Here is a 24,738-nt window from a genome sequence, read left to right as displayed (position 1 = left end):
AATATTGCAGAGTATGAACCCACATATAAGCCCCCTTCATTAGAAACTATGAGGACTACATTGCTTCAAAAGGAGAAAGCAACCATAGAGATTGCAATAGCAAATATTCACAATCAATGGGCAAGAAACGGAGTGACATTGATAGTAGATGGATGGAGTGACACACGCCATAGGTCCATACATGGTGTTGTCGCATATTCTCGTGGGGATGTATACCTCATTGGTAGTTATGATGCTTGAGAGACAAGAAAGAGTGCAGATGTATTGGCATCCGAGTGGTGCAAGGTAGTGGAGGCTGTTGGGGCGAAAAATGTAATGTAGTTTGTGGCAGATGGTGAACCTATAAACAGGGTAGTAGAAACATTTTAATGGCAATGTATCCACATATCACCTTTAGTCCATGTATGGCTCATTGCTTGAATAACTTGTTGAAGGATATTGGGGACTTGCTATGGATTGCATCTCTTGTTGCAAAAGACAACAAGATTGTTACATTTATATATAATCATCAGTACTTGCATGTTGAGTTTCGTAAGAGAAGTGACAAAGAACTTCTCAAATACTCGGAAATACGATTTGCATATAACTTTCTTATGCTTGGTTAATTGCACTATTGCAAAGGTGCAATTAGGGAGCTATTTGCTAGTGATGAGTATGAAAATTGGACTGGGGCTGCCACTGCTATTACTGTGTTATGTAATGCATATGTCTCTAATAGAGATTTTTGGGATGAGGTGAATCGCACCAACCAAATGGTTGATCCTATCATGCACATGTTGAGACTTGCAGATGGCATGGATCCATGCATTGGGAAGATCTATAAAGGTATGGATCGCATGATTGAGAAATTGGTGAATTTGGAACCAAATGCAGACATGTATGAGCCGATCAAGGAGTTATGCATGAGTAGATGGAATGAGTATGACTCTCCTATGCATGCTACAGCATATGTGCTTGATCTTGAGTTTTAAGAGAAGATGCAAGAAAGAGACCTTGAGATGGTCAAGGCTTGGAACACTTTGCTTGCAAGGCTTTATCCTAGCCATGAAATGTACCATAAAATTAAAAATCAGCTCTCTGTTTATTGGCAAACATTAGGGATGTTTGGTACAGAGGATGCGCTAGAGGACAAGACAAATATTGGGGCTGCTTTATGGTGGGAGGACCATAGGGCAGAAGCTCCAGAGTTGCAGAGTTTGACTATTCGTATTCTTAGCCAAACAATTAGCTCTTCTTGTTTAGAGCAACTATGGAGCTCATTTAATCATATTCACTCAAAGAAGAGAAACCATCTTAGTACAATGAAGACAAATGACCTAGTTTATGTGAGCTCCAATCTTCGCTTGCTAGCTCGTACACTAGTTGCAAAGGCTGATTCTTTTATACGTTGGGAAAAAGATGATGACGATGATAATGGTGATGGTGATGGCCAGGATATTGTTAACTAGGATGAGCATTCAAGCACAGTGGAGCCATCTTCCATGAATGAGAGCACTTAATGGCTAGCCTCTTGGAACTTTAGAGTATTGACTTGGAACTTGGAGCTTTTGTAACTTGGATCTTTAGACATTAAAGTTTAGTGCTTATTTTGAGTCTTTGCAATGCACACTTGTCGGACTTATGTAACATTGTTGATTACAATGTGACAAGCCATTGCTGATTACAATGTTTTGAATCTTTATTATTGTTGAAACTTGATTATTATGTCTCTAATCTCACAAATTATGGTTGATATTGAAAAATGATATTAATAGATCAATTTATAATTATGTGTACATGTCATTGTCAGAGTGCAGCGATGCGAAAGCGTAAGACATAGACTGAGAGAGAGTGAACTCAGAGAGGAGAGAGAGAAAAGGAGACTGTGTAAATGTAGAAAATCTGTAGTGTAGTATACTGTATAAGAGTGTAGAAATATACACAGGGACATAGGAAATATCTGCGTATGTCTCTGACTTGATGACCTCGATCTCCGTCAGTCCGAGCACAGTCTATCTCAGCCAACAGATCTCAAGATTAGAATCTGAATAATGAATGGATAGGAGAGTGTGCCACGACTTGACTATAAATATCCAGGAAATAAAGAATGCCCAGCAGTAGGTCGGCGCAGCCGACTGTAGAAAAATGATTAAAAAAACTATCCGACTACAGCTTGCACTGTCCGACTGCAAGCTGCCACGTGGCACTTGGGTAGATTGCTGACATGGCTGCTGATGTCCGTATTGCTAACGTGGCACTTTGCCGTACGCTGCTGACGTGTCCGACTGCTTGTCGAAGGGATGACTCTACCTCTAACACCCCATCTGAGATCCTGGACAAGGCATGAGACTAAGGGATTTGGAATGCTGCCGAAGAAGAGCTTGGGGAAGCGCCTTCGTAAACAAATCTGCAAGATTATCCTTTGCTTGCAGTACTCCACATCAATGGTTCCATCCAGAAGCTTCTCTCGAATGAAGTGATACTGGATCTCAATGTGCTTTGTCCGGGCATGGAATACAGGATTGTGTACCAAGGCAATGCAACTCGCATTGTTGCAGCACAGAAGAGTAGAACGAGTCTGTGTCAAAAGATGACGTACTAGCGAGACAATAGGGTTGGCGGGGAGGAAGACGAAGTGAACTCGACAAACATGGAGAAGAGAGGAGATAGAGAAGAAACTCTGATGAATGGAATGAGAAGTTCCGAATCATGGAGTGAATGTGATACAAGGGAACAAGGGTGCCGTAGCATAAGGAAGATGATGATGATAGCCATGAACCACGAACTGCAATGTCCTCCTGAAGGGGTGTGAGGGTAGTGGAGAGGCTGGAGAGATGAGGTGACGGACTGAATGAATTGGCCGTAAGAAATGAATGAGAGAGTGGCCTTTAAATAGGCACAGTTAGTCTAGGATGGCGCCCCTTTTTGGGGCTGCAAACCCTAAACGCAAAACACAGAAATGCAAAAACGCAAATAGTGGGTGAAGGGTTTCTCAACACCCCCCTCTTAGGCCCAAAAAAGGGGAACAAGAGAAGAGTGAGGTGGAGATGCAATGCTACATGCTGAAGAATGCTCATACAGCAGGTGTCACTTGGACAGTGTCCCTCGTGGGGAAATTGTTCACTTGCCCAGGCGCCCTAGTACAAAGATGATGAAAACATGCAATGCATAGGAGGAATGTCAGACTTTATGTGGTGCCGAGAACCATAAGGATATGCCCGTACTCGATCTCGGGAGGTGGCTCCATGCCAACTAAGTGACCAAGGCAAGAAGAGAAGAGGAGAAAGAAGATGTAGAGGATCTCTAAGATCCAAGATTTCCATCGGAAAGGGAACCTGCAGTAAAGAACAGTTGACAGAGTGAGCTAGAGAACCCGAAACACAACCTCGGGAGAGAAGCCACTAGCTCAGTGCATCTATGCTGGAAGGAATATGAAGGCCTCACCACCAAGTTGTGGCTGAACCTCCGAGGTCCCGATCTAGGTGGTACCTAAAGATCTTGGGTATCAGTAGAAGAGATGATTGGTCGAAGACAGCCACCCTAAGAAAGTAGAGGATGGGTGAAGAACTTCATGTGGAGTAGGTTTCCCCTCTGAGATGGAAGGTGGAGGGGCCCCCGCTGAAGTCGAAGAAGTAGATGCCCCCTCTGAGGGCAAAGAAATAACATTTCCCTCAGAATCCCCCTCTGAAGTAGATAGGGAATCCAAAAACTCATGGATAACGGACTCCGAAATGTTTGATGACGAAGGAAGTGCCGCCGGTCGTGTCGAAGAAGGTATTTGGGGTGCCGAAGAGCTTCAGAGGTAGCCTCTTGAACCTGAGTAGTCGAGGGTGGGGAAGGGTGGAGCTCAGAATGAGCAAGAGGTGGGTAACAATTGCTGTCTCTCAGTGGAGTGGACTGGGTTGCCGAAGAAGAGGAAGGAGTCGAGCAGCCATTGTTTCTCGAAGGAGTAGACTGACGAGGAGACGATATCAAACAATCACTGTCTCTCGATGGAGTGGATTGCAGATCCATAGGTCATGGAAGCCACTGTACTTGAAAATAAGTGGGAGAAGATTGCCGCTGGCATTGCGACGATCTCCAGAAGGTCGTAGTACCAATTGATCCTCCATGTGCTCGAAAGGACTTAGTGCGCAGCAGATGCGTCTTATTGCCTTATAGTACTCTGATAGCTGATGCAGAATAATCTTTGTGGCCCAGAAAGGAGAGGTGGCACAAGGAGTGCTTGGTGGAAGTTGCATATACTCCGGGGGGGTGGGGAGCAAGGGTCGAAGTCGGCAAGCATTGGTGGTGTGTCCAGTGATGCCACAGTAGGAGCACCTAATAGTCTGGTCATCTATTGGTAAAGAAGCCATGGATACCAGTGTGCCTTGTTGAAGAAGGAAGAGGTCAGCCACCATGAATCACGAACCGCAACGTCTATCTCAAGAGGTGTGAGGGCAGTGTGAAGCACAAACTACAATGTGCATCTCAAGGGGATCATTGCATAATAGATAATGCATGTGTTTGTACATCTTTGCATTATCTTGTGAGAGTGAGAATTACTTCTTCTCACTCTCAGGTTAATTGTAACTGAGCTCTTCCCTAAGGGACTTGGGTTGAGCAGAAATACATTCCTTCTGGGGGGGGGTTTTGCCCATCTTCAACCCTCAATCTTGTCTCTATTACTCTTACATTTTCATGGCTGTAATTTTGTGAGTAATTTTCATTTTCAGCTTTAAGTGTTCATTCTCTTTTATATTAAATCTCGAAAACAAGCGAAAATCATAATTGTTAAGCATACTACGTTGTGCGGGGCGTTTACAAAGTTAGTGAAATTTGGTGAAGGTGGAGTGTCATCCTCCTCACCGAGTCCATAATGCCGTCTCAGGGCCTCCAATGATGGAGAAGCCTGATAAGACATCATAGGAACTGGAGAGGAAGGTGTTTGGGACATTGTGATTCGGTTACGAGTCGTATTGTGTGCCTCGCACAAAGACTAGTTCTCCACAATATCCGCAGGATACTCTTTACAAGAGCATTGGCTCTGATACCATGTGAAGGAAACTGCTAGGGTTTGCACTGAGGACACAGAGTGTACGACCACGACAAAAACACAAAGAGACAGACACAGACACAGATGGCAAAACTCAAACCCTAAACGCAAAACTCAAAACTCAAACACAGAAACTCAAACACAAACAGAAGAAGGGAGAGAGAGAACACAACTCTGAAGTGAATGAATGCTGTAAATGAATGTAAGAGTGTACAGTGTGCTCAAGGGCAGAGCAATGTCGGAGTGTGATGTCCCTCGAAGACGGATCCCAAGTGTGTGACTACCAGTCAGAGTGCTGAATAGTGAATGGCAGCAGACTGGACACCAAAACGCAGCAGTCTAAAGGCTGGAAACTGGTAAACGCAGCAGTGTACCACCAATCGGAGGCTGGAAACTGTGCATAGTGTGCTGTAAACAGCAGTCTGAAACAATGTGTGATAGTGTTAGGGCCTGCAATGTTGAAAATGCAGGCTGTCTGACCCTAGAGATGATGAACAGCAGCCTGAACAATAGTCTGGGATAGTCTGGAGCAGTCGCCAGCAGCTGAGAGTTGTTGCCTACAGCAATGGACAGGATGAAGATAATGTGGCTGCAGCCGATGATGGCTGGACAGTAGATGGAGGTGGGCTGCAGGCTGGAAATTGGGCGCCAACAGCAGCAGAGGGTGTGTCGGTTGGTGTAACCTGCAAACAAGGATGATCTCTGAACGGGGGCAGCCTGTCTATTTATAGATGTGGAAGGGCGCCCCAAAAATTAGGGTTTCCACTAAACTCTCTCGAACCGCTCCCTATTTTAGGGTTTCCATTGAACTCTCTCGAATCGCTCTTCATTTTAGGGTTTTACTCTAAAAGAGCATTTTTAGTGTGTTTTGGGACTGTTTAAGAGGCTAATCAACAAGTAATGCATATTTTAGCTCAACACCTTTTTCCCTTCCTAATGCTATCACCGGCACTGGTTGATAGTCCATGAGGACTGGATTGCCCTCTTTGTCGTATGAGATGTAAGGGTTCACATATGGCTCCTCATTGTTAGGCTCCTCCACAGTGGATTGGAGCGTCGCTTGGTGGATGGATTATGTAGAGTCCAGGCGGCCTAGGTATGCCTGTGGGATTGCTCTCTATTCTAGGGATGACTGGCTTTGTATCGTTAGGTGTTGGGACAACCAATGGGGCTCTTGTCTCGAAGAAGTTCGGAGGTCTATTTGCTAGGTAAGGCTGGTTGTAAGGCTGCGAATATGGGAGTCTTGGCTATGCATGGCATCGTGGCGGAATCTACTGTAGTTGGTGCAAGGTTGGGATCTTGGGTCTTGACACTTAGTTGGGAGGTGGTTTCCATTGCAGTACACACATTGGACATGTGACTGCGTAGGCCTTCTCATCATCTCCTACAACTTGGCAACTCTAGCTTCACGTTTGCCGACTCTTGGCTTTGATAGACATTCTTTTCTTTATCTTGGGTGCCTCCACTAGATCTGTCACTAACGATTGGAGTTCTTCCCGAGGTTCTAGGAGCAGTGATGTCTTGGGTTGTGGATCTTGAGCTCCTCTCTTTGAGCAAATTATCCACTCGTATGGCTTCTTCGAAGACCCTAGCTAGCACGTCCCTTAGCAGGGTTGAGTTGCTCACCAAGGCCTTGTAAAGCTTTTTACTTCAAATTTTGCTTATGAACACAGCGAGATTGCTTGTTTGCTAGGTCTCTCTACGGCTAGGATTCTCTTGAAAAGTCTCCACACGTGGGTGACGTAGTCTTGGATATCATCCTTGTCCTTCTACTTGACATTCATCAATCTAACTATGAGGTTGTCAGAGTATTCTGCCTCAGAGAACCTCTTGATGATGAGACTCTTGAGGGTGTTGAAGTCATTGCGTTCAGCATTGTCCAAACTAGTGTACCATATCCGTCCTTTGTCGCCTAAGCATAGATCGAAAGCTTGCGAGCCTTGGGCAAGATCCGTGAGGCCGTTAGCCTCGCAGACTTGCTTGAACTGCTGTACAAACTATACGGGTCGTTGCTCGATTGATACTTGTCTAGTTATTTCCCAACCATAGGGATCCTCTTCTGGTTCTTGGAGCCTTGGGTAACTCCTAACCTTGGCAGCAACAATGTTGCTAGTGTTGCAGTGCTTTTCTTCGCCGACGTGTTGTCTATTAGTCGCTTCGTGAGAAGCTCACTCAGCTTTATGTCTGCCTCTAGCACTCTCTCCCTTTTTGCATTTGGTCCTGTTCGGTTTCTATTTGCTAGGGCTAGTACGCACTACACTTTTCTCATTTCTATGTCCTGTCGTAATCTTCAAGCCTGCTGTTGCAGGTGGTATTTTGCTATGCCTTGCAGGACTTTCTGTGCCAACTTTCGTTCCTCTTTAAGGTCCGCTATGTTGTCTTCTAATGGTATGCCATGGTGGTCTACCTTGGTTTGTGCATTGTATGCATTCACCATCCATTGGATTTCGACCGGGAAATCTCCTAGGTCGAGCTCCTCGTTTTCGCGGCTTACATTAGTTTTGCCATGTCTGTGGTTTCCTGCTCCACCAAGTTGTTGATGAGCAGCGATGCAGCGATGCACTCCCAATGGTGTTGCTCCTTTGATGCGTCTGGCCTTTCGTGTTGTGTCTGTCACTTGGCTCTACCGATCGGGGTTGCTTGATCCCTTGTTTAGGTGTGAATGTCGCGTCTTATTGGTGGGTTCGTTCTGTTAATTAATTCTGAGTGTATTCCTTTTTATTGATTGCCAACCCTCAATTTTAGTTTACTCGGTGCGTGCATGTTGCTCTTTTTCATGCACTGTGTGCAATCAAATTTTCAGCTTTTCCAAGTGCATTTCAAGAGTTGAAAACAATGTGGGTGCGAATACAGGATAATAAGTGCAGCTTCCGTACTCCGGTCTAAGTTCTCGGCTGAATAGGGCTTTATGCCCAGTCATTGGCTGCTCTCTCTGGTCTCTAGGGTCTATGCTACGTTGTTCGGCTTGATCACGGTCAAATAGGGTTTTGGGGTGTGTCTCATGGCTCTAATAGGAACTAAATGCTGACGTGACTGTTAGCGGTCGTGTCTAGTTGTTCGGCTGCGATTGCTAGGGCCAATTTTGTCTGTAAGGCTTTTGGAGTCTTCCTCGGTGGTGGGAGGTGTTCTATCTCGCTCGAGATACACTAGATTTGTCAGAATTCTGGTCCGATTTGACAGTATTCGATTCTTAGAGTCGGACGTCTAATTTTAGCTATTTGATTTTGGAGTATCCGATTTTGGCGTGTTTGAATGCCAAGCGTCCAATTTTGACAAGGTCCGATTTTCATTTGTCCGAGTGGCTGATGGCCGAGGGTCCGAGTCCGCTTCTAATGAGTCCGATCGTCCCAACCGGACGGGGTGAATGTCTGATTGGACAGGCGATGGATAATCCGATTTTCAGGATCAGACGAACAATATTCGATCGGACAAGTCAAGTTAGTCCGAATGTCAGAATCCCAGGAATCGAACGTTTGAGTGCCTGATTCTGGGAATCAGACCTCTGTGGACTATGTTTGATTTTGCCAGCACGTAAACAACGACAACAAAAATTCAAATGGTGGCCACGATTTTGGCCATGCCCACAAGCAAGGAGCTCCAGAATGCAAGGATGCATACACATGGAGGGTTCTATATACTTAATATGCACGGAAAGCTCTTGAGGTAGCCAATCGATTTGCCCCAAGTTCCAAGTCTCTCTCAAGCTCTCAAGCTCTCTCTCTCTCTCTCTCTCTCCCTCTCTCTCTCTCTCTGCTGCAGAAACTGAAAATGAGCTTTCCATCTCCCTTCCTTGGGTCTTAAGCCCTTGTCCTAATATCCAAGTGGTCTCGGTAGTACCCAGGCCTTGTCAATGGAGTGCAAGCCCATTTTTCCCTTGATTTTGCCCTGTTTTGGCTTGTTTTACAGCAGAAACCCTAAAAATTTTTGCCTCGATTTCTTGCTCCTATCCTACTCTAAATGCAACAAGAATCAAAACACAAATAGTGAAATGAATCCTCCTACTTGTCTATTCATCAAAAACTCAAAATTCTTACTTGTTTTCTAAGATTAAAAGCTCAAAACTCCTACCTATCTCAAGCACTGGTTTGGGGATGCAACCCTACTTCGATCCTCGATTTGAGGTGCGCAAGTGCTCAAGCTTGAATCCGTTAGTGGCAACGGAACCAAAATGTAGTGGGAGCTTACGCTCAACTGCCAAGACCCACGGATTGCTTATTGCTTCAAGCGTTTGAAGCAAGCACAAATGGCTATTTGTCACCTAGCCGACGCACCTTCGATTCTACGGGATGTAGTGAGTTTACCTTGATGGTGCGCAAGTGCTCAAGCTTGAATCCGTTAGTGGCAACGGAACCAAAATGTAGTGGGAGCTTACGCTAAACTTCCAAGACCCACGGATTGCTTATTGCTTCAAGCGTTTGAAGCAAGCACAAATGGCTATCTGTCACCTAGCCGACGCACCTTCGATTCTACGGGGTGTAGTGAGTTTACCTTGATGCCCGAATGTGTAGCCTTTTCGATTCTACGGGGTGTAGTGAGCTTACCTCGATGCCCGAATGTGTAGCCTTTTCTCTCAAGCACACCAGTAGTGTTAAGAAGACTGCTAGGGTTTGCATTGAGGACACACAGAGTGTACGACCACGACAAAAACACAAAGACACAGACACAGGCATAGAGGGCAAAACTCAAATCTTGAAGGCAAAACTCAAAACTCAAACCCTAAGCGCAAAACTCAAAACTCAAACACAAACAGAAGAAGGGAGAGAGAGAACACAACTCTGAAGTGAATGAATGCTGTAAATGAATGTAAGAGTGTACAGTGTGCTCAAGGGCAGAGAGACCAATGTTGGAGTGCGATGTCTACCGAAGACGGATCCCAAGTCTGTGACCACCAGTCGGAGTGTAGGAGTGCTGAATGGTGAATGGCAGCAGGTTGGTCACCAAAACGCAGCAGTCTGGAGGTTGAAAACTAGTAAACGCAGCAGTGTACCACCGATTGGGGGCTGGAAACTGTGCATAGTTTGCTGTAAACAGCAGGCTGAAACAGTGTCTGATAGTGTCAAGGCCTGCAATGCTGAAAACGCAGGCTGGCTGACCTTGGAGATGATGGATAGTAGGCTGAACAACAGTCTGGGACAGTTTGGAGCAGTTGCCAGCAGCTGAGAGCTGTCGCCTACAGCAATGGACAGGCTGAAGATGATGAGGTTGCAGTCGATGATGGCGGGACAGCAGATGGAGGCGGGCTGCAGGCTGGAAATTGGACGCCAACAGCAGCAGAGGGTGTGTGGGCTGGTGTAACCTGCAAAATAAGGATGATGGCTGAATGGGGTTAGCCTGTCTATTTATAGATGTGGAAGGGCGCCCAAATTTTAGGGTTTCCATCGAACTCTCTCGAACCGCTTTCCGTTTTAGGGTTTTACTCTAAAAGAGCATTTTTAGTGTGTTTTGGGACTGTTTAAGAGGCTAATCAGTAAGCAATGCATATTTTAGCTTAACACCCCCTCTTAGGCCCAAAATTGAGGCGAAAGGTTAGGCCAGCCATTGTGAGGTTGATGTACCCCAAGGTGTCCCATCCTAAAGCAGCCAAGGCATCGGACAAAGGGTGCACGTCTACTGCCCAGTGGCCTACCAAGACTATAGAGGCGATGGTTATTTTACCAAGGGAATCCAAGTAGTCACCCCAGAGAGGACAGGGCATCGGACAAAGGGTGCACGTCGGCTGCCCAGTGGCCTACCAAGCCCTACAAAGACGGATGGAACTACATGGAACTTTTGTGTGTTGTTTTTTTGTTTTTTTTTTTCTGAATAAGTGTGGTAAATTTTATGGGATGCGGCCGATTGAGGAATAGTGACCCAGAAGACGGGAGTAGGGAGGGTACATCCAACACATCACAAAACAATACAAGCTAACCCATCGACTCAAGGTGTTGATGATGAGGAAAAGCAGGTGATGAGGTATCCATGTGATGAAGAAGGATGGTGGTGTGGTAACAACCACCACCGGTGGAAACAGCTTAGGATCCGCTCAAGTGGTGCTCTGTACAATGAGATGCAAATTATGCTACATGCTTAAGAATGCTCATGCAGCAGGTGCCCATTGGACAGTGTCCCTCATGGGAAAATTGTTCACTTGCCCAAGCGCCCTAGTAAAAAGATGATGAAATCATGCAATGCAAAGGGTAAGGTACAACAGGGGGGAGAAGCCGATGTCGAAGACAAAGTGCTGAAGCCTGTAGAATACCAAGAAGGGTAGGAACCCCCTCTCAACCTGGATGTAGATGCCAAAGAAGGAAAAGGAGATTGATGTCGGTCTTCGTGTGGTGCCGAGAACCATAAGGAATAAAGAGGAGGCAGAAGCATCCCAACTGGAAGAGCTAGGTAGAAGTCACCATCATGATAGCATCAAGAGAGATGTTGTACGATCCGTCTCGGGAGGGGAAGCCTCCATGCTGGTAGAAGAGTAAAACTCCAAGGATGATGAAACCATGAAGGAACGACACACATCTCAAGTCTCCAGCCCAGGTAGGTCTGGGCAAACCTGCATGTTAGTCCTACACTGAAAACAAAACTTACAAAAGAGATCAAAGTCTGCAATCACAGAGGTGAATAGTGAGATGCTGCAAAAACAAAACAAAACAAAAATGAAAAGCTTACTGAAGGAACAAGTGCAAAGATGCAAATGTGTATGTGTATGAGTAAATGCAGCGGAAGACTTAAAATGTAGAGACAAAAATCCTATGGGCCCGACTCTAAGAGTGCGAAAAATGAATGCTAGACTGACCTAGGGTATCCGAAAGGACCTAGAGACATGCTAGTCTACGAAGGTGGCCACTATCGTGTACGTCCAATAGCAGGGCTCTGCCAAGGGAATGCCTCACGAGGTGGGGAGGAAGGTGAGATAGATGCATGAAGTGCAACGGGATCGGAACCTGTAGACCAATCAACCAATCCTTCAGGAGTAGAGAAGGATGGCCGTTGAGGTTGTCCGGGTGCCACATGTCCAGTAGTCACTGTGGGGGCTGGAGGAGCAGATGGGGCAGCAGCGGAAGGCGTAGCCCCACTGGATTGTGAAGTCGCAGCGGTCTGCTGAGGCTTTTTAGGTGGAAGACCTTGGGCCTTGGAGCGACACTCCTCGTCCACATGGCCTGCTCTTTGGCAGTGTGTGCAAACTGGTTTTTCTTAGGGAGTTGCTGCCACATAGGTCTTGATTCTTTGGTTCCATTGGAGGAAGGGGAGTCACCCTTTGATTAGCTTGCCTTCGCATCTAGCGAGTTCTTGCCACTAGTGGTGTTCCCTCCCGAAGAAGAAGCAACCAACCCCCTCTGCTTTGAATAAGGCTGTGATGAGGATTTCTTGTGGACTTGATCATGCAGCCTTACGTAACGCAATAACTAGCACTCAAACTCATAGAAGGTTGGCAATCAAGGTTGGGAGATGATGTGTTGAATGAAATTGAAGTATTTTGCGGGCAACTTATTCAAGAAGAATGTAACTTGATCGTCATCTAACTTTGGAGAGCCAATAGTGGCGAACTCGGCAAGTAACCGCCTATAGTCAGCCAGCTTGACTTTTAGATCATCCCCTTCCTTAAGAGAGAACTCTTAGAGCTCAAAGTCGAGATTGATGCGCCGAGTACGATCATGAGCCACGTAGCGGTTGAGAAGGTGACTCCAATGCTCTGACGCAAGCGGGAAGTGTTGCAACTGAGAGTGAAACTCAGGAAGCAATCCCTGTATCAGCTCAGTATTGGCTGTAGCATTGCGGACTCTCCATTGACGGATGTAGTCAGGGTGAGCTAGTCGAGGGTTCGGCATAGGCTCTAGACCAATGACGAGGTTCCAAAGATCTTGAGGCTCAAGCACTTGTTGTATGAAATTCGACCAAGTGGTCAAATTTGACCCGTTAAAACGTGTCTTATCTGTGAAGGCATTCTTGGCCATTGCAACAGGAGTGGTAGCGGTCGGAGTTGGATCGTGTGAAAATGTGTAGTGGGGGCAGGATGGGGGAGTGTACACTTGGGAATGGGCCTTAGAGTGCCCACCAGGCACGTGGGTAGTCCTGTACCTCAAAAGAAGAAACAGGCGAGGGTTTTGATTCATGCAACACAAAAGAAGATGGAAGATCCAACCCCTAGGGTGTGTGAAGCAGATGTGGAGTGTAATCCAAGATTTTGGAAAGATCATGAGAGATGATCAAGGTGTGATATAGAAGAGGGTGGGATGGGAGGGAAATGAGAAGTGTGTGTGATATGCTCAAATGAAACAGAAACTGTAGATGTACTTGAATTTTGTCTGCTTCGTGAGCCCCCTCTATTGAAGTTCACATATGCAAAGCCATTCGGATCCTGTACCTCAAAAGAAGAAACAGGCAAGGGTTTTGATTCATGCAACACAAAAGAATTGTACGAACTTGACATTGGACGTGGCGGAGATGATGAAGATGGATCGCTAGACGTTTTGAATGCTGTATGTCCTCCATGATCGGAGAGGTGGCCAGCCTCACCAACCGGTCCGAATGTGGTAGAAAAATTGGTAGGAGGGGTGTAAACATCACCGTACTTGTTGCGATAGTACTTCTCAAAGTCCTCCTCTGTCATGTTAGTAAAATCTGGTGAAGATGGAGTGTCGTCCTCCTCACCAAGTCCATAATGCCGTCTCAAGGCCTCCAATGATGGAGAAGCCTGATAAGACATCATAGGAACTGGAGAAGAAGGTGTCTGGGACATTGTGATTTGGTTACGAGTTGTATTGTGTGCCTCGCACAAAGACTAGCTCTCCACAATATCCGCAGGATACTCTTTACAAGAGCACGGACTCTGATACCATGTTAAGAAGATTGCTAGGGTTTGCACTGAGGACACACAGAGTGTACGACCACGACAGAAACACAAAGACACAGACACAGAGGGCAAAACTCAAACCCTAAACACAAAACTCAAAACTCAGACATAAACAGAAGGAGGGAGAGAGAGAACACAACTCTGAAGTGAATGAATGCTGTAAATGAATGTAAGAGTGTACAGTGTGCTCAAGGGCAGAGAGAGCAATGTTGGAGTGCGACGTCCACCGAAGACGGATCCCAAGTCTGTGACCACCAGTCGGAGTGTAGGAGTGCTGAATAGTGAATGGCAGCAGGCTGGTCACCAAAACGCAGCAGTCTGGAGGTTGGAAACTGGTAAACGCAGCAGTGTACCACCGATTGGGGGCTGGAAACTGTGCATAGTTTGCTGTAAACAGCAGGCTGAAATAGTGTCTGATAGTGTCAAGGCCTGCAATGCTGAAAACGCAGGCTGGCTGACCTTGGAGATGATGGACAGCAGGCTGAACAACAGTCTGGGACAGTTTGGAGCAGTTGCCAGCAGCTGAGAGCTGTCGCCTACAACAATGGACAGGCTGAAGATGATGAGGTTGCAGTCGATGATGGCGGGACAGCAAATGGAGGCGGGCTGCAGGCTGGAAACTGGGCGCCAACAGCAGCAGAGGGTGTGTGGGCTGGTGTAACGTGCAAAACAAGGATGATTGCTGAATGGGGGCAGCTTGTCTATTTATAGATGTGGAAGGGCTCCCCAAAAATTAGGGTTTCCACTAGACTTTCTCGAACCGCTCCCCTTTTTAGGGTTTTACTCTAAAAGAGAATTTTTAGTGTGTTTTGGGGCTGTTTAAGAGGCTAATCAGCAAGTAATGCATATTTTAGCTCAACAGGTAGCTCCACAATTTGAGATGCAAGCTCAAGCAACCTCAAGCCTCCTCCAGAGAGGAGATGATGGAGAGCTTCTTCTCCAAGATCCCACACACTCATCCCTTACTCTCTCACTCCCTCACACTCCCTCTCTCAAGCACATACAAGCAAGCAAGAAGGAGAGGAGGAGAAGAAGAAGAGACCACTTTTGCTACACACCAAAGAATGAGCGTTTCATTCACTTTTTGAGTTTATATACAAAAACCTAAATCCATTCGGCACCCATCCCCCTTTTTACATGACCGGGCATCTTGCCAAGGTCATTTTTCTCCATTCCCTTATAGTTGCGTTATCCCTTCACCCATGTCTGTTTAGACCTTACAACTTGCACAGGAGGGAGCTTGGTACTCTTATAAAATGAATTACATTGTGCCCTGCACTTTCCTTGCGAGAGTCCTTGGAGTTTCTCCCCCATCCTTGAGAGAGCCTTGTTGGAATATTGAGTGCTCTTCCACATTCTTTTTGAACTTGCCCTCTCCCCTTTTCCTACTTAGGCAGAATGAGCTTCTTCATTCACTTTTTGACTTGGGCTTCCTTGGTCTTTTCTTGCTTCCTTTTGGCTACGTGATCCTTGTCCGTGACATGTCTTGTGACATTGTAACAAGGCCGGAGCTCCGTTCTAAACGAACTCTCTCTTGACCAATCACATAGATCGGAGTAGCCATCTTATCCTCCCTCTCTTCATGTCTCCCATAGGGCTTGTCCTTTTGGCCTTAGAACACCTATGATGGCACCTTCTGTATAGATGCTCATTCTTCCTTCTTTGCTCAAAGAAGACCATGTGGGGGGATCAAATTACTCTCATTGGTCTTGCAAAGTGGAGTGTATTCATCATACCTTTGATCTTTGGGCTTTGTCACTACCCTATTTTTCAGCTCATGGAGGATTTTGCTATTGGCTCATTAATGGATCATATAGCTTATGCTTTTTTCATTTAGAGCATTTCTTCACAATTTGTCCACCGTATCACCTTGGAGAAGAAACTTCACCTACTCTTAGTTATTGGGGGTAAAGGCGCCTTTGTCTAGCCGCCTGTGTATTACTACACTGACAGTATCCACCACTACACACTGTAGGTGGCGGACGGCCGTCACCATCACTTTATTCTTTATTCTTTTAGTGACAGTTTGAATAAAGGAAGGCCCAGTCACACATTGTGATTGTTGGAGTTTCCATTTGGTCTCTCTCTTTTTCTTGCTCTTGCTCTTCCGTCATAGCTCTTCCAAGCAAGCTTCGATCCTTCTTATCTTTCAACTGGTATCAAAGCATGGTTGCTTGAGCATTCCGACTTGGTTCGTGACTCCTTCAGCTTCCTATTGATTACCTACACTCATTGGATCTCCTTCCCAGCAGCCATAGCCGACTCTCTCGAGCTCCCGTCACTCCTCGGCTTCCCTAGCATCTATTGGGCACCCTTAGGGTATTCCTTCAGAGGTATTGGAGCTCTCTTTTGTTATTTTACTTTAGTCCATAGGTTTTGTGAAGCAGGGAAACCATGTCCTCTTACTTTTTGTGATGCCTACGCTCTACAAGTGACATTGCCCTTCAAGAGGGAGCTCCTGGGGGTCCTCGACTACTCCCCCAACCTTGCCTTGATCTTGCCCAGCCCTTCCACAGGCCCCAGATCAGTTTGGGCTAGCTTAAAGACCTGCAAAAAAATTCGTTTTTTACTCCAGCTCTCCCTTGGTACTCATTGGCAGCTTGAAACACTTCATTTGGCATTTGGGAACACCCCCTTGATGCACCACATTTGTGGTTATCATTGGCATTGATTTGTGGACTGATTTACCTCGGTCCAGGACTGTTTTCCACAATCCACATGCAGCCACAAACAGTGTTATATCAGCACTTTTATGTTTATTCTTAGTTGGCATCGACATTGGTTGCTTGGTTGGTCTCGAATATGCCCTGAATGCTAGGGGAATGTATACCTATGATGTGAGATGCTTTTGGGGCTGAATTGACTCAGTCATTGACTGTTTTACATAGTCCACAAGAAGCCCAAAACAGGGCAGCCCTCTGTCATTACACTTTATACTCATGTTACATAGTCATTTGATGCCCGATTATGCCCGGTTGGTGCTTATACATATGGGAAAGTATGCCTATGGTTTGTTTATGGTTTTGAGCTTGGATTAAGCCACTGTTTGCTCAGTTTTGGACATTTATTTGCTACTGGAATATTTAGGGCTGAAGCTTATTTGCTTATGTTTGGATATGCTTGTTGGATTCGGGCTATGTCTTGGATGTATACATTGATGTAGTGACTCTCGAGGATCGACATAGAGCTTGGATTTGCTCTCGAATCATTAGTTGAGCTTGAGCTCGCTTCGCATAGCATTTGGATCTTCATCTCTGATGTACTTATGGCATGTACTTTGCTTATGTTTGACCGGTCTTGACATGCTTGGCCTATGCTACTACTACATGCCACTTACATTGTTTGGAGTTGGATGCTACTGAGCCTTGCTTTGGCTTGACATTTGATTGCTTGGAGCTTATTTTGGCTATTTCTCCGCTTGCCAAAGTTATAGTTTGATTGTACTTGATGTCTATGGATGCTACACGACCTATATGCTCATGAGGTCTTATTGATGCTTGATCTTGGATCTTCGATCTCTGGTGCTATCATATGCCCTTGTTGAGCTTCTTTGCTTGATATTTACGGCTTTTGTACCAGTGGAAGCGTCTTGATATGCTTGACACACATTGAGCAGGCGGTTCATGCTACTTGAGCATTCGGATACTTGAAACTGGGATCTTCACTTGGATGTTGTATGGTTGATGTGCGGTGGTCCTCACAGATGTACTTGGGCTGATTTGGGCTTTGCACTCCCTGAGCATATACTTCTTTATGTCAAGTCTTGCCAGTGTTATGTACACTTTACCCTATTACACAGGGGGTGTGCGAGCTTACTGACGGATTCATTTGACATGCTTGGGTGTTTGCTCGATGTTTGTATGACTGTCACATGCTGATTTATGTCCGCTTGATGCTAGTTGCTTTGATAGTTACTGGTTGACTTGGTGCATTCATTTTGCCTACAATTTGCTCTCATTGTACTTGACTGTAATTTATTACAGCAAGCAGTTATGCATGGATTGATGTGGAATTTTCATGCTAAATCATCCTGATTTTATGTATTTTTGATGGTACTTGGTGGGCAACATCATTAGCTATTAGTTCATGGTCATTTTGCCTTGGTTTTGGTGGTATTTTGGCTGTTTACAACAGAAAACAACAAGCAGTTTTGAACTGTCTGCATCGTTTTGGACTGCAGTATGGCATCTTTTTCCACTGAAAATATTTATATAAGTAAATAAGGAAAGCAAGTGCAAAAAATATCACCACGTGGTGACACTCTAATTGTTCAAGTGCACTGAATTGATTTCATTTCTTTTTCAGCGAGTTTCAAGAGTGTTCACCTCAAGCATGCCATAGTTTCTAGGAATCAGAAGGAGCCAATCATTCGATCTGTCTAGGGCAGCTTATTTTCCAGAGGGTGGCAATATTTTTTGCATCATTTGGGGCTGGTTAGTCAATTTTTAATTGGTCGAATGCACTAATACTAATTGTAAAAATTAGTTTAATGTCACCATTGACATTAGTGGCCAATAAATTGGTCTAGGCCAAAATTTGACAATGCGTACCACCTAGTAGCTGTCAGACATAACTATAACTTTTGCCCTTGGCACCAACTGATATCTCGGATCCTAGGTCTCACATTGTGAAATAATTGACTTGCATCTCACATGTGCAAGTCACATTAGCACATTTGATTAACTTTTAATCAAATGCTAAGCAAAGCAATAAAATTTCATGTCCTCGTAACATTAATCCACATCGGGTAATTGGTGTTATCAAGCTTGTCGTCAGCACCAAAGCATGCCCAACAAATCATTATTATTGTTAGCCACGAGTGAAAATTAGCAATAAAATAGTAATTTCTAAATTAGAAAAATAAATGGCCAAATAGTGATGATTGATAGAAGAGATCTTGGTGGCTACAATGGAGACCAATAATATGAAAAACAATAATTTTCTCTTGTTTTCCTATTTAGGAGGGAGAAAAATTTGTTGAATATGATAATTCTCTAAAATAAAATATTACCCGAACAAGGGGGCAATCAGCAATATGCTGAAATCAGAGATTAATGGCTGAAATGCTCCGATAATGTGAATGGCAGCAGAATTTGAGAGGATTTGCCCAATATATATGCTTTAATATCGGGAGAAGAATAGGGGCAGTAGCCAAATAATTTGATTTTTGTGCATGTATAGGCTGAAGAAAGTGATTTGAGGCAAAACCCCCAAATTTTACCTGAAAATTTAAAGAGAATTTGAACAAATTGAATAAAAGTAGTTACCCAATGGATCCCAAATGCCATGCCTCAAGCTGAATCAAGCCTTGAGTTTGATGAAAATTTTCGAAGAAATTTGGGTGAAATTGAGTTCGAATGGTGAAAAGCCCCAAATATTTGTGAAAATTTGATTTTTTTTTTTTGTGAAAGTTTTACTTAGATGATGTTGAATGTTGTGGTTGAGGATGAATTGGACCTCAATTTTGAAAAAAAAAAATCAAAATGTTAGAAAATCCCCAAAATTTTTGATAAAATTTGCCCAAGTTGGTGAAAAACCCCAAATTTGTTGAAGACTAAGCATCTACTTCCTTCAATCTGATGATGAAGTATGTGATTGTGATGAAAGCACCAAATTTTTTTAAAGGTTGGGTGCAAATTGAGTGAAATTTGAGAAAACTCCCGAGTTTGTGCTTCAGAAGGGCAGGACGTGAAAACATGACCTTTTGGAATAAGAGAATTAAAAGAATAAATGATTTTGATGTGTCAAGGCTGTTTGTCTGCTAAAAAGAGACATGTAGTAGAAAAGCTGTGGGTAGAATTGAAGGTTGATGTGGCATGTGTGCTCAAAAGGCAGCAACAAGCTTGTCGGTCGTGAGGTAATGCAACAAGGGACTATAGTGGTTTGGAATAGTGTGGCATGGCAAGATGGCTCTTGGCAGCTATGGCGATTGGTCAGACTAGTTGGCAAATTGGGCAACGATTCAGGCGGTAGGTTTACGATCAAGAGGTGGCAAACTTGATCCTCCGTGTTGCTTTGCATGGGTGGTAGAAGAGATGGTGATCCATTTTGGAGCAAGCTTGGCAATGCACCGCCAATAGTATCAGACCAACTGTTGGAAGAAACACACACATCAAACAGGGCTCAAGGCTGCGGCAAAAGTTAACCAGCCTAGACTGCTGTGGAGGTGAGTTGATAGAGGGCTGCTGGCAGGTCAGTTGGTGGAGGGTTGTGATTAGAAACAACAGCTTCAAACTATTGTGGTAGCTTCAACAAGTGCATCACAAGTGGTGAGATGAAGAGACCAAGTGGTGGTGACTATGGCTGAAACAGTAATGTTCGATTGTGCATCACCACTCGTCGAAGTTGATAGAAACAAACACAATGGTAATGGCTTGGAGTGGCGGTCAACCAAGGTGTGGCACTCAATGGCAATGGTTGTGTTGAAGATGGTCGCGAGCGATGGTGATGGAGGTAAGTGGCTCAAATACCATTGTTGGCCTAGGGGTGAATGATTGCACAATTAATTGAAGAGAATGAATTAGTTAATCAATGCACAATGATTCTCAATCACAAAAGAGAAGCGGCGTATTAATGAATGAGAGAGACTAAAATGCTCAAGGCAATCACAATGAAAATGCCACATTTATGTGCTAATGATGCATGAAGGGTGTTTTTATATTAAGATGAAACCCTAAATGGCTTAACCGTCATAGGAGATCCTAATTGAAATCCTAACCCTATTGTCACTTAGTATCTAGGACATTAGGGGCAAAAACTACATTCAATGACAATTTAAATGCCTAGGGAGCCCGGATCATGGATCAAAGGGCATCAATGCGTAGCTCATGAGATGACTTACAATGTGGTATAAAATCCTCCATGAGGCAACCAGAATGGGAGGTTGGGATAGTGCTCAAAAGGCTTCATCCTCAAAAGGTAGAGCAAACCAAACAATCTCTTGTAGACTAAGGGGTTAAGCACCATGGAACTCAATGAAATATCCATCAGAGATGTCAGCTGCTAAATGAGGAATCCAATGATAATGCAACAATATGAAGAAAATAATAATGAAAATGAGTGAAGCATATAGGTAGTTACCTTGATCTAGACGGCTGTCATTGGCAATAGTATGCATGTTGCCACCAAAAAAGTGGAAATTGAAGGCCAAATATGAATCCAAAGATGGTCTCCTGATGCAGAATATGCACAAAAAAATTCAGAGAGGAGGGAACTACGTGAACAAAGGCTTAATTATAAGTGAGGGTAGAGCAAAGAATAGATGAACAAAATTTGCATAGAATGCTAAGTGTGAACAGCCAAGAGATAGGCTACGTCAACAACATATTCTGTGAACACCACTATTGTTTAGTGCATGAATGTGGAGGACCAGCCTCGAGGTCAATGTATGCAACATGACACAAATCATGTGGGGTGTCACATAGGTTCAAAGGGGCTGAAACATAGCCAGCAACTAGCAGGGGTTATCCTCAACCACCCTTCAGCCACCATAAAGAACCTCACATGAAATGGAAGGGCAGATAGACGGGGAGTGGAAGAGCTCAAAACACAATGGCAAGCACAGGGACTGGCAAATCACTTCCTCTGCAAGTACTAAGTCTGTCGACTGATATGGGCATGCTTAGATCGCACTTTCAGGCAGCTGAATGCAGTTGTCCACCTGCTGAGTGAGATGCTTTGAGCATCAGGAGAGTCAAGCAGAACCATATTGAAAAGCATGGCCATATGGCTTACAGTAAATTGGTGTTAGCAAGCTGTGTTTTGCATTGAATTTTGACAATATGACAATATTGTTTTGCATCCCAACTCGATAATTTTACAGGACATCTCTTGTTTCATATTCTTCAAACATTGAACTGACCAGCTTTATTAAATGAATATTGAGAGACCAAAGAATCTATGTTAATGCAAGATTGTTACCATATTTGATATCATGTTACTGGTTTCCCTTTTTGCAGAGGAAGATAGTCGGGCAAAGGGGAAGCGTAAGCTTTCCGAATTGGCAGAGAAAGAACCTCTCAGCCAAAAAAGTAGTATTTCAATGGGCAGACAAAAGACTGAGCCAAGGATGGGTACAGCATCATCTCCAAGCTGTGAAGATTTTTCCACCGGATGAATTGATTGATGAAGGCTGTTTGTTTCTGATGGAATGAAAACCAGGCAGTATTTGAAGGGATCGGTTTGATCTTTTTGTATACTGCTAATTGAACTTGACTTTGTACTGGCTTTATGATATGGAAGTACGTTTCAGTGATCAATTTTTGTGGAGCAAATGCATGAGTAGCACAAGATCTGTTTCACCAAATAGGAACCATTACCCTGTAATACTGAACTAACTCAAACAATTTGAGAGTGAAAGTTGCTTTGTAATTGTCCCACACATCCAGGAGCTCAGCCAAGCAGCCTCTGCCTTGGAGTGTTATTCTGTCATGATCTGTGTTGAGATCTCTGCTTTTGATCACAAGAAGTATTTTTTTGTGAAGTTGGGTTGTATTAATCTATTAATCTTTGATTAATGATCAATTTAGGTCTCACACGCGCACACGTGTGCACATGCATGGACGCGTGCGTACCTGCATCCACACTTGGAAAGTGCTTCATAATTGTCACACAGGATATGGTTGTGCAAGTGAAGGCAATTGTGGTGAAGAGAGCATTGCATCATGGTGAGGTGTTGCATCATGGTGGGGGTGCCATGCCATGGTGTTTGTGGGGAGGGACGCAAGGGTGCAGGCACACTTGCGCAGACCATGCTATCACCTACAGATTTGTTTCCGAAATCGGAATAGAGTAGATGCTATTGATGAAATGTGTGTATGGGATGTGTGTTGTCTCGTGTTGCAGACTATGGTTATGGTAGCTTTATTATGGTCAAGCTAATGCTAGAGATGTTACTTAAGTTCATTGATACTAAGCCCATTTCTCTTCTCTAGTACTTTCACATCTTGGGTATGAAGTCTTCAATGTTATGGTTACAGAATGATTGCACCTTCGTACAGTTAAGTGTTCATGAAAAACAAATTTGGCAATTAATACAATAGATCTCTAACATCAATCTTTTGTTTTTCAAGGTTCGGAAAGGCATCTTAGTCATATAAGTCTGCTCTTCCAGTGTGGAAAATAGCAGATAGTGAGTTTGATCCCATGAAGGCTCTTGGAAGGGCTTTCATTACAAAAGATTTCTTGGCCTTTCATTGGGATTGCGTCTATGAAAAACCGACGGAGAAAAGCCTCTTATTTTCAAGGTGGTTTTAAATCTTAATCTCAATCCTGTTTGAGTTATAGTTTTCAGAAATGTTATTCAGGGCTTGAAAGAACATATAAATTTCTAATTTGAAGGTTTTTGTACGAAGTTTTTGTGAACACTGATAGATGATACCAAATTGGGGACTTGATCTTGTGAATTACTTTTGCGGCCATGAGTTTTTGCCATGGGATATCAAAAGGAGCATTGGTACAACTCTTTCTCGATAGTTGACTTGTACTATCATTTTGGAAAGTAGGCCCTTTTTTCTTCTGAAGTCTTGTATTTTGGGCCTATTGAGTTTTTGCCACAGGATGTCAAAAGGGGCATGGTGACGCTCTTCTCCAAGCAATGGGTAAGCATTACTATTTTCCTCTAGAGGCTCACTTCTCTTATGTAGGCTTTATCATTATCTATTTCTTTCACTAATATGAAAACATATGAACATGTACAAGGTAGGGTATGAACAATTAATAATAGGGATTGGGCCTATGGATTCAAAATTTACGATTGATTCATCATCTCATTGCTTACTAAATAGAAAGAGTGGATAGTCACTCATTTGGAGATCTTGTTTATGACTCTTATGTTGCATATATATGGAAACATTTTATAAGAGGCTTGCGAAGAACTTGTTACATCAACTTGATAACTATGGGTCAGGAAACAAGAATTGTTGTATTCATCTTACTCATCATTATTCGCCAATGGGTGATTGAAAAAGATTAAGCTAGGGTTCTTAATGGTTGGTCCCATTCTCCTAGCTATCAATGCAAAGTTAAGAAAGCTTTCCAAAAAGTTACAAAATTTACATATATTCACATTACCATCTAATTGATGGATTCCATACATGCAAAAGTGTAGGATCAACCCCCTCACTTGTGACAAATGCCAAACTCAATATATAGATGGTTATTTGTGTGAATGCTCAAATGGCCTAATTGGATATTTAAAGCTCTGAAATCCAGATTTTTTATGGAGAATGATCCTATTGTACTATAAGATGGAGAACATAATGAAGGCAAACTTAACTTCTTTCCAGGAACCCTAATTAGTTCATTTTTTGAATTCATCAAGGATATAATATAGATGACAATGTATTCGAATTAGTGTTAACAAAGATCACATTCCAATTGTCCAAATGTGGAGCCTTGTAAGTTGATTGCATTGGTTATAGAGTATTGGAAATTTTGGGCAACCATTATGAAGGATATATTGAGGACGTTCTACCAACGATGATATTGATCAATGATACAAACAATACCATTGTTCAAGAATCTAATTGACTTTGGGGATTCAAGAACTTTGATGGCTAATGTGGATCATGTAGAGAGAAACCAAAGAGTCATCTTCACTTGTGGAAGATGTTAGGAATGGAGCACTAGTGGTGATCGTACAATATTGTTTATCCATTTTGGTCAAGTCAAGCACTAACAAATGTTGTCACAAACAAATACTTCAACATTATAAAATGATAAGATTAAAAACTTTGGACATGTATTGAAGGAAGAATGCATCTAATACACGTGTATGGTGTGTTAAAAACATAATGTTTAATTCTTAAATGTTGTAATTGTTTGCCATGAAGTACTACTTGTCAACTCCAAATAAAATATGAAGTGTCATCATGTCCCTCTTAACGGC

At 43.7% G+C, this 24,738-nt stretch overlaps 1 protein-coding gene across 4 annotated transcripts in view; it reads left to right on the top strand.

The window, feature by feature from the left end:
- RBL (Transducin/WD40 repeat-like superfamily protein) overlaps window positions 1-22,336 on the top strand; it is a 54,299-nt gene extending 31,963 nt beyond the window's left edge. For 2 of the 4 annotated variants that reach the window (XR_015689263.1, XR_015689262.1), the window contains exon 6: window positions 21,809-21,942. Coding sequence is in view for 1 of the 4 variants with exons in the window: in XM_087669929.1 (XP_087526055.1) it covers window positions 21,809-21,966 (158 nt within the window). In the remaining 3 variants the exon portion in view is untranslated. Of the gene's footprint in view, window positions 1-21,808 lie in introns of all 4 variants that reach the window. The other 2 variants (XR_015689261.1, XM_087669929.1) reach the window with 2 other exon arrangements.
- The last annotated feature ends 2,402 nt before the right edge of the window (window positions 22,337-24,738 follow it).

Source organism: Lygodium microphyllum, chromosome 28, assembly GCF_053477565.2.
Source record: "Lygodium microphyllum isolate KBCC chromosome 28, Lygodium_microphyllum_v1.1.10, whole genome shotgun sequence".
NCBI lineage: Eukaryota > Viridiplantae > Streptophyta > Polypodiopsida > Schizaeales > Lygodiaceae > Lygodium > Lygodium microphyllum.
Note: the sequence above shows the minus strand (reverse complement) of the source record. Positions and strands in the feature narration are given on the sequence as shown.